The sequence below is a fragment of the Sparus aurata genome, chromosome 6, assembly GCF_900880675.1.
Source record: "Sparus aurata chromosome 6, fSpaAur1.1, whole genome shotgun sequence".
In the NCBI taxonomy this organism is placed as follows: domain Eukaryota; kingdom Metazoa; phylum Chordata; class Actinopteri; order Spariformes; family Sparidae; genus Sparus; species Sparus aurata.
Genome location: NC_044192.1, coordinates 4,457,890 through 4,468,357, shown reverse-complemented (window position 1 = coordinate 4,468,357; position 10,468 = coordinate 4,457,890). Strand labels below are relative to the sequence as shown.

The following is a 10,468-nucleotide window of genomic DNA, read 5'->3' as shown; positions in this document are numbered from 1 at the left end:
ATATGTGTAATATATATATATATACATATTGTATATATATATATATATATATACATATGTGTATATATATATATATATATATATACATATGTGTATATATACATATATATATATATACATATGTGTATATATACATATGTGTATATATATAACAAACAGGGAAATGTGTTTGCCACAGCAGTCAAACGACAATAGTATTATAAAAAACAATAACAATAGTAAAAAGTAAACAATATAATTAAAAAGTAAGAAATAGAATAAACTCATATATACATATGAACATAATATTGTAAAAAAGTAAAACATGTAATTATAAACAGTGTGGCAGTGAATTGTTATTTACAAACAATAAATATGGGTATTAAGAAAATTGACCAGATAGTGCAAACTAAAAATTAGTTAGGTCTAGGGTGAGGTCTATATGGAGCAGTGCTGGTTGTACAGTCTGACAGCAGCAGGAAGGACCTGCGATACCTCTCCTTCACACTGAGGGTGTATCAGTCTGTTGCTGAAGGAGCTGCCCAGTGCTGTGAGAGTGACCTGCAGGTTGGACTCCTGCATCAGCAGCGATGACAGCTTGTTCATCATCCTGCTCTCTCTCACCACCTGCACTGAGTCAAGAGGGCATCCCAGGGTGGAGCTGGCCTTCTTGATAAGTTTTTCAAGTCTCCTCCTGTCTGCTGCTGAGATGCTGCTGCTCCAGCAGACAACTCCATAGAAAATGGCTGATGCCACCACAGAGTCATAGAAAGAGGTAAGGAGTGCCCCCTGCACTCCAAAGGACCTGAGCTTCCTCAGCAGATACAGTCTGCTCTGAACTTTCCTGTATGTAGCTGCAGTGTTATCAGTCCAGTCCAGTTTATTGTTCAGGTGAACTCCCAGGTACTGTAAGATGTCACCATCTCAATGTTTGTTCCCAGGATGTTCACCTCTGTGCAGGGATGTTTGTGCCTGCAGAAATCCACCACCAGCTCTTTGGTCTTCCCTGCATTGAGCTGGAGGTGGTTTCACTGGCACCAGTCCACAAAGTCCTGAAGAAGTTCTCTGTAGGCTCTGTCGTCCCTGATGAGGCCGACGATAGCAGAGTCATCAGAGAACTTTTGCAGATGGCAGTGAGAGGATTGGTGGTAGAAGTCTGCGGTGTACAGGGTGAACAGGAAAGGGGCCAGGACTCCCTGTGGGGCCCCCATACTGCAGACAACCGTGTCCAACACATAGTCCCGAGTCCTCACATACTGTGGCCGGTTGGTGAGGTAGTCAAGGAACCAAACTGTTCCTGTTTGTGAACTGAATTTAGTGACAAAGTAGTTTGCGTTCCTCTGATTCCATCACAGAAAGAAATTGTCACTCTTACACAGAAAATGTTTGGAACTGGAGACTGACAAACGTGTTCTTTAGGAGAGTGTATGTAAAGTTTTGACAATTACTGTATTACATCTAAACAGTCACTAAAATATGTTTCTGAAAGCATTTTAGCAGAGAAACAAACAGAGAACAGGATCGTGGTTCTTATTTGATCTGTGTCTTGTTTCACAGTTTAAATTCAGACTCTTTTTTCAAAGTACAGAAACATTGATCCTTAATGTCCTTATTGTTGACCTGGGCCTTGTTCAACTTCTGCTTTTTGTGTGGTGGTGGGCATGCTAGAGAACAACAGAAAACAGCTGTTATTGAAACAGCCTTTTGTTGGCAAGCACACAGAACAGGACAAGGAGAAAAACACGAAACAAAAGCACGAAGTTTTGAGCTGCTGGTGATGCAGGAGGGAGACGTCTCGCCAACGTTCTCAGCCGCTACATCCAGGCTGCTAATCAGGCACACCAGATTGGCAGAGATTGGCTTGCCCCCCCGATGGACTGACACAAGGCAAAATATGGCCACTCCAGCCGTCCTCGACCACTCCTGTTGTTATGGTCGTTCACCTGGTGGTACTTCTTCCTAAGTGCCTTTAGCTTCGTTGTAACCTGGGTGTTATCCCTTGCTTAGGTAAATGTTATCTGTTTACTGCTGCCAGCTGGTCTTTAAATCCCCCGGCTACTTCTTAACACATCATCAAATCGAAGGCCCTGCTCTGCGCCGCTGGCTTATCCATTCACACTGGGGGCTGTTGAACTTTCACACAGAGGAGGAGGAGAATTGGCGCTGGATCCCCGCATTCAAACTGTAGTGTGAATGGGGCTAATATGTCAGTGACTTTGCAGCAAAACAGTTACTAAGAAACAGGCCGTGTAGTGACAGAATGTGGTTCATAGTTGCACCATCTGGTTTAGACAGTTTGGTCACAGGATACAAAAGAGACGGCAGCTTTCTCTCCTCCTCAAGTTCTGACTGAACTCTGTGTGTCTGTGGATCAACAGTCTGTAGTTGATGTGAAATCTGATGGATGAAGTGTTTTGCTGGAGTTTTGCGGGCGAGAAGGTGAGGTGTTTGTGGGCGCAGGCAGGATAGAGAGAAGTTCAACATTGTTCATTTGTGTCACTTCCAACATTGTAGTGACACAAAGCAGGTTGTAAATCTAGTGTGAGCCTCACATTGTGCTTCTCTGCTTCTCTGCTGTCTTCTCTCTATAACACAGTGTGTTTCAGTCAGTGAAGGATAAAAACAACATGCCATGATTTCATCACTGGTGCCTCAGTTACACTTAATGTCTCACAGTCCAGTAGTAAATGCTGTTCTGCCCTTAATAAGCTGTTGTTCATATGATGTTCACAGGTGCATCTCCAAAGCCCCTCATCACCACACTGGATGAAACAAAGGACTGGTCTCTGCTGCAGTGTGAAGTTCGAGGAGCTTCTCCAAAACCTAAAGTGGAGTGGCAGGACAGCTCTGGAAACATCCTTCCTGCTGAGGAGCCTCAGGTCTCAGAGAGAAGCAGCAGCTACAACGTTATCCTCAAGACCACTGTGACCAAATCTGACCACTACCGCTGTGTGGTCACTCAGGAGGAACTGAGCCATCAGAGTTATTCTGAGACCTTCGTGCAGTTAAATGGTGAGATTTCTTTCCTGATGGTTTAGTCATCAAATAATTTTCATTGTTCACGTGTTATTAAATTTACATGTATTTGTTGTTTGTGCTGATGTTCAGAGTAATGAACATGACATGCAGTAACATTTTGAGTTTTACATTAACTTCTTCTGATGTATTTCAGAGGAATTATCCAGAGAAGTAGAGCTGTGGAGGAGGGCAACTATAGTCCTTGGTGTGCTTGCTGCAGTTTTACTTCTGGCTGTTGCTGTAGTGTGCTGTATATGTAGAAGTAAGTTTATATCATATATTACACCAACATATCCATCATGTGCAGACATCAACATTACAATACAATCACGTCCAGTTTGTTTTTGTCACCTCAGATTTGAACCCTTCTGTTTATTTACATCCGGTTCTAATTCTGACTCATTAAAGTTAATCACTTGATTCACTGAAGTTCCATCAGACAGACCTCTGAATGTCACTCACTCATGTTTTTCGTAACGTTTGAAAGTGGAGGCTCTACATCCTGAAGCTTTCTGCTGATAAACATAATTAAGACAAACAAAAAGGCTCATCTGGATACAAATTAATAACTTTTTAAAGAGGTGCAATGTTGTTTTGAAGAAATTCAAACTCAGAATTTTAATATTTACAATACTAATGAGGCAATGATGCAAACTCAGAAATATTTATTTATTCCATCAGTGAATAAACAAACTGTTCTCAGAGGAAAATAAGGTTCCAGAACACTGCTTGAAGGTAGAAAGGTGGCAGGGTCCACCACATATAAACAAAGTAATACAGCATGAAATTGTTTGTTTCTTCAGTTTATTCAGTCATGAAAACAAATCAGTCAATGAAGATCTTTCTCTTCTGATTAAAAGTACAGAATGCTCCTTTAATCCAGTTGATTCTTTGGATTAACTCTCAGAACGGTTTGTTAAAAGCCGTCTGACTGCAGAAACAGACTTAAAACAGGATCCACTGGACCAGTTTTCAGATCTGTAGGTTTAATACTTCTGGTCTGAATGTTGGAGGACTGAATATGTCAGGCTGTAACCTTTAAAGGGACAGTTCAACACTTTAAGTAATACTCTTACCAGTGTTAGCTTTCTGTCACAGAGAGACTGATGGCTGAGTTTGAATTGGATGTTTATAATAATCCTAATCTGTACTGATGAAGCTGAAATCATGACATATAATTAAATGAGAGACGGTGATCTAATGTTCTGTTTGGTGGTCGACCTCAGTGGAACATTGAACATTGAGATTCTTCTGTAAAACAATGAAAGTAAAACTGAAACCGTTCAGACCAACTTTCACTCTCCATTCTTGACTGTTTGAAAACAGACTTTTAAAAGATGAAACAAACATTAAAATCTCCACCAGAATCATTTCTGTGTCATAGAAAAGTTGACTTCATGTAATGTTTACTTTTTTCTGTTTTCTGCAGGTTTTCGTCAGTGGATAATACATTCTTGGGATGATTCAAAGGTGCAATGTAAGTCACCCCTCAACAATCAGTGTGTTTACATGACACTCGAGAAAACAGAATTACTGTGTTAGTCCGACTATGATCGGATTTTTAAGATGCATGTATACACCTTAGTCTGACAAAAATCGGACCAGATCGGATTTCTCATAGTCCGATTAAAACACCTAGATTATTCAATTGATAGTCGCATTTCTTGTGTATACGCTCCATCAGATCGGATCAGATTTTGCGTTCTGCGCAGGCTTGACTTTTTTTTCCCGGGGCCGTGAGCCGAAAGTAGAAGGATGACGATGGCCATGTATCATAATAATGATAATGTATCATTACATTTACATGACATATATTTGAGTAACGTTTTTGAATACATTTTACTTTTCTGAGTAGTTTATTACAGAATACTTTTACTTGAGTAGATTATCAGCTGGTCTCAGGTCTGCTGATGCTCTGTTATCTACCACATGACATGAAGCAGGATAATGACTGAAGCTACAGCAGGAGGCTGTCAAATAACACTCACTGCTAATATTTACAGACAGAGAGATTCCAGTGAGATACAGTGCATCAAAAATCAGGTGACAGACAGCAGTAAGTATGAACTCTCTCTTTTCATCCTCTTCTCTTTCTTCATCTTCTTGCTGTAGTATGTTGGTGTTCTAGTTTGCCGTCTGTTGTAGTGAAGAACATTCTCAAATTGTTGTTAATAACTATTTAATATTAGTTAGAGTTGTATGAATCCTGACTCATTTGAGTCATTAACCTGTATAATAAGTAACCTGTGAGTCGCGAATCTCTGGTATCATTAACTCAAATCACTTGAGTCCTACTATAATCAAATCCAAAATGTTAAATAGCGTCATGCAGAGCCGTATACATAGCAAGCTTGCCCCGAGATTGCTACGAGCGTGCTATGAACTTCTAGGTAGCGACATGGAGGCTCGCGAGCTAGCCCGCAAGCCGATGTGGGAAACAATTGTAGCTAGTAGCTCATAGCACACAGCCGGAAACACAGCCAACTCGTCGTAGCACTAGCTCGCGAGCTGCGATGCCAGAAACGCCCGCAACTCAGTCAGAGCAGGATAGCAGAAACAGCCGGCTACGTTCTGAATGAGTAGCAGACGAGTTAGTGAAGTCTCTTCCTTGAGTCTGCGTGAAAAGCACATCCCTGTTATAGTACAACAGAAGCCGTTCTTCCACTTCTGAAATAACATACACAATGTTCTGCAGGTAGCTGAGGCTACTGTAGGTTTGGTGTATAGATGTAGCATAATAAGATGAAATTAGGTTGATCGATCTTTGCAAAATAAATAATTCATATATAAATATTATATATAAATATTAAGTAGTATATTGTAAGTAGGCTGTAATTATCTCTATTTGGGAAATGTATCCATTTACACCGTTCCTACCTCAGTACTCTATTATTTATTTGTTTTATTTTATTTCATTTTAGTATCTCTTTTATTTTTCCAATCATGTATATAATGTTTTATTGCACTGTGTTTTTTACTACATTAGTGGTTAAGAGACAACGGGCTAGGACTGAGTTTCTATGGTGATTAGACAATACTGACTCAAGTGACTCGCACAACCCGGTTCAGTTTAGTGAGCGACTCATAATGACTCGAATCCTTAAAAGGAACCGTATTTACCAGCTCTAATATTAGTTATTCTGATCATTTAAATTAATTTTGTTCTCTTACTCTAGTAGTTACTCTGATTACTGCTTTTACTTCTACCTGAGTACTTATGTTTGGTTACTCTAACACTGAACATGTATCAGTGATTCTGGAGTGAACTGTCCCTTTGAGCCAGTTCATCATCTGACATGAGATTCTTCACATTAACTCTCTGACTGATTCCTAAAAGCCAGCTGGCTGCAGGAAGGGATGGAAATACAGGATGTTGACCAGTTTTCAGATCTGTAGGTTTAATACTTCTGGTCTGAATGTTGGAGGACTGAATATGTCAGGCTGTAACCTTTAAAGGGACAGTTCACCTGTATTGGCTTTCAGTCACAGAGAGACTGATGGCTGATTGATTCCACTGTTACATGTCTGTTAGTTGTGGAGTTAAACTCAGGAGGTGGTTAGCTTAGCTTAGCTTAGCTTAGCATAAAGATAGACATTAGTTAGAAACACACCTTCCAGCACCAGGCTGACTGTTTCACACTGTTTATGGCTTTAATGCTAAAGCTAGGCTAATGGTTTCTGATTCCATCAGATTCCATATTAATAATGAATGAATTGATGAGTTTATGAAGCCAAAGAGCTGAACATGTTCTGGTATCAGCTCTGTGACTCACAGCTGTGATTGATCAGTGATCATTATTAACAGTTAACAGTTAGCCATTAATAGATGATTATAATATTCCTGACAGGAAGCGATGGAAGCTGAAATCATGACATCATTAAATGTGAGTCAGTAGCCATTTTTAAACAGCCTCTCCGCATTATCCCCGGAGCGGTGGTTCGGCAATTCGCCGATGGTGATTCACACAAAGCGAAGCATCTCCGCCTTCACGTGTGTAATTCACACAGAAAGCCGGCGCTGCGGCTCCTAAAGAGGCGTGATGGTATACGTCATGTTGATGACGTCGGTGTCTCCCCAGGTGTTCCCCAGGTGTTCCCCTGTTAATCTAAACCCGCGGACAGTTTATAATCATATGGATGCTGTTATAACGTGTAGTGATTGAGATCCTGACCCACTAAACATCCTGGAAAGTGACGGAGTGAAGTTTTTCATGCTAAATCACATAATTATACATAATCACCATCAGTAAACAGGACGCCGTCTGACTCTGTCACTCGCGGGGACAGAGGCTGTTTTCTGGGGGAAAGCTCACTGAAGTCTCGGTCAGGAGGGCTGGCGGTCGCGGTGATTTATTTTCATCACAAACACTCGGTGAGTTCAAGTTTTATGTGGTGACAGGCGCTGTTTTTTTATCAGAAATGTGACGAAGAGTCAGTAGGACAGACAGGAGGACAGACAGGAGGACAGGCGCTTCTCCACGTACAGCTGTGGTATTTGTTTTCCTCATATAAGTTGCTAAAGACAGTTACAGTTACTACGTTACTTTTGTTCGGTCATGTAACGTTGCTTTGTGGGACATTTCTCTGTATTTAGTTGAGTGAAAGACCTGTGTAGTTATCAGACTGTCAGACCGACACGCCCTCGCTCCGAGCCTCCGGATTATCCGTTCATACTGGGACGGCTCACCAATAATGCGGCCCTGATACTACCTCCAGAGGCAGATCAGCGCCGGAGCGAAATTTTCCCCCTCTCCACATCTAAAACTTTCACACAGAGGAGGGTGCGGAGAATTGGCGCAGGATCCCCACATGCAGATGGCAGTGTGAAAGAGGCTAAAATGATTTAACAGGATTTGTGTTTGGTGTCGAGTTCAGAGTCTTTAAAACACACTGACTGAAACCAGTCAGATAAATCTTTCACTCTCCATTACTGACTGTTAGAAAACAGACATTTGAAAGATGAAACAAACATTAAAATCTTTTGTTATCCAGCAAAATCTGTTCTGTTTAATATAAAGCTCGACTCTACATAATGCATATGTTTGTTTTCTGCAGGTGTCTGTGACCCAGGAGAGAAAAACGATCTTTCACGTGAATGGATGTAGAGGCCTCCAGCCACTGAAGTCTTATATTTCATACCTGTTTTAAAGGTGTGTGTGTGTGTGTGTGTGTGTGTGTGTGTGTGTGTGTGTGTGTGTGTGTCTGTGATAATGTAAATATGACATTTGTTGGTCAGAGTTGTTCTGATAAATCTACAGCCTCGTAAATCACGACAACTGATATCAACAAATATCTAACAGGTTTCACTCAGATTGTTTTTATTACAGCAGTTTTGTGTTGATTAATTTAAATCTCTACAGTCGCTGTGACTCAACGTGATCGTTGACGTCAACACATTTTAGAACTTTGTATTTTTTGCTTTTGATTTTTGCTTTTTGTTTCTTGATATAATGTCTTGTTTCTTCATCTCATTATCTTTCTCATTGTGTTTCTCTTCTCTCACGTTGAAATTGAACTGTTGTTAACGACATTATGTCACATAAATGAGCGACATGAAGCGACACAACTCAACAACACAGAGCAGAAATGTGACGATGACAAAACTTAACAGGGACATGATGAAACTAACCTGAGTTACAGGTATTATGAATCAACATAATTATTGTTTCCAATATAAATATGTAATTATCTCCAAGAGGTCAAAGAGTGAAACCAAACCCTGAATCAGGTGAATGTCTCACCTGAAGACCCTGGTTCTTGGGCTGTATTTAAAATATATCATGTAAATATAATGTATTTAAACCATGTGGTGCCTTTAAAAGGACAAAACTACATCTGGATCAATTAAAAATACAGGCCAAACAATTCTGGAAGAAATAAATTTGTGTCTGAAGGAGTTAAAGAGTTTTTACAGGAAGCTTCATCAGATAACTCTGATGTTCTGAGTGGTGATATTATTATAGAACAAGTTAAACAGACTGTAGGAAAAGCTAAACTAAATCTGGAATAGAAGATATTAAAACCTCAGAGCCTGGCAGATAAACATTCATCATCAACTGTCATCAGAACTACATGTTGGAGGAAATTCCACTTTTACATGTTTTGTAGGTTTTCAAAAGTCTTTTGATGTGCAGGTGGATTGTAGAAATCCAGACCTTGTTTTAGTTCCTTCCACTGAGGACGGATTGATTTCACCTGTTTCTGATTGTGTTAATTTCTCAGGGAATAATGTGGATCATGATGAAAACACATCAGGTGTTTTTCTGCAGCTGGTATCTGTGAGTGAGGACAGTTTGATGCAGATGAAGGAGGAACACACTCACACACAGATAAAACTAGAACTGATAAGAAATGTGTTGACTTCAAAGGATTTTGAATGGATTTATATGATTAACTTGCCTTTAAATGTTTGCACGTGTGGGTGGAAACCCTGTTTGTAGATTTGTGTATATATTTGTGTATTCATATGGGAGAATAATGTGTTGCCATGTAAATATAAAATAAGAAGTTACAGTTTAACTTGCAGCTGCAGCGCCTCTGATCCTCTGCTGTAACACGACATGCAGCAAACTGCAGGCAGCAGTTAAGACTCGGCCTTATTGTGATGTGATGTTCATGTATTCAGAAGACAAAGATGTTTATTTGCACACAGAGCTGGTGTTTGTGCTGCGACCACCGACGTGGACCTTCTGTTGGGTTTCATGGCAGTTATCCAGATGTGCTGCCAGACGCTCAGCTGTCTCTGTTCCTGCATCCAGCTGCAGCGTGAACATGTTCCTGAATGAAGCTGCATGTGTGTGAACAGTGAAAATCACTGCTGGGGCTTTAAAAGTCATTCAGTCATTTATTATCAGTACAGGAGGATTTTGGATTTAATGTTTTCATATTATTTGTGTTGGTTTTGTGTTTTGATTTAATGGAACCAGTTTTAAATAGCGAAAGTGTTACGAAAGAGTCTTCAAAGACAAACGTGCACTGAACTTATCTTTTCAATTCAAATACTTTTAAATACATAAAACAAGTTATACAAAATAATTGTGTGTTTATTTTATGAATACAAGTTGAAACAATCAACAATCACATTATATTGTTTCTGGTTTAATTAAACACTCTGTGTTTGGGGTCAAAGACATTGTTGGTCATTGATCAGTTGAACTGTGTATCAGCCTGAACATGAAGCCTGTCAGCGCTCGTTACTCACTTTAATAAACTGAATTAACCCAAAAGGTTGATGATCATTTCCTGTTCATTCTCATTCAAAGTGCATCAGTTACTTTACACTGGACCGTTGTTTGAATTAATTATTACTAATATTATAAATATTTAAATGCATACTGAAGTAATACAAAGGTCAATTGAAGTTACATTACTTTGGCATTGTGATACTTGGATAACATCACTGAATACATGTGAGAGATATTCATTAAATTAGTCTGTTGTGGTTATTACTGCCATAAAGTGATTACAGCTC

General features: G+C 39.8%; 1 protein-coding gene across 1 annotated transcript in view; it reads left to right on the top strand.

The window, feature by feature from the left end:
- LOC115583270 (butyrophilin-like protein 10) overlaps positions 1 to 10,223 on the top strand; it is a 21,171-nt gene extending 10,948 nt beyond the window's left edge. The window contains exons 3-7 of the mRNA XM_030419932.1: positions 2,713 to 2,991; positions 3,152 to 3,259; positions 4,427 to 4,474; positions 5,001 to 5,053; positions 8,053 to 10,223. Of these exons, the coding sequence (XP_030275792.1) occupies positions 2,713 to 2,991; positions 3,152 to 3,259; positions 4,427 to 4,474; positions 5,001 to 5,044 (479 nt within the window). The 3' untranslated portion in view covers positions 5,045 to 5,053; positions 8,053 to 10,223. The remainder of the gene's footprint in view (positions 1 to 2,712; positions 2,992 to 3,151; positions 3,260 to 4,426; positions 4,475 to 5,000; positions 5,054 to 8,052) is intronic.
- The last annotated feature ends 245 nt before the right edge of the window (positions 10,224 to 10,468 follow it).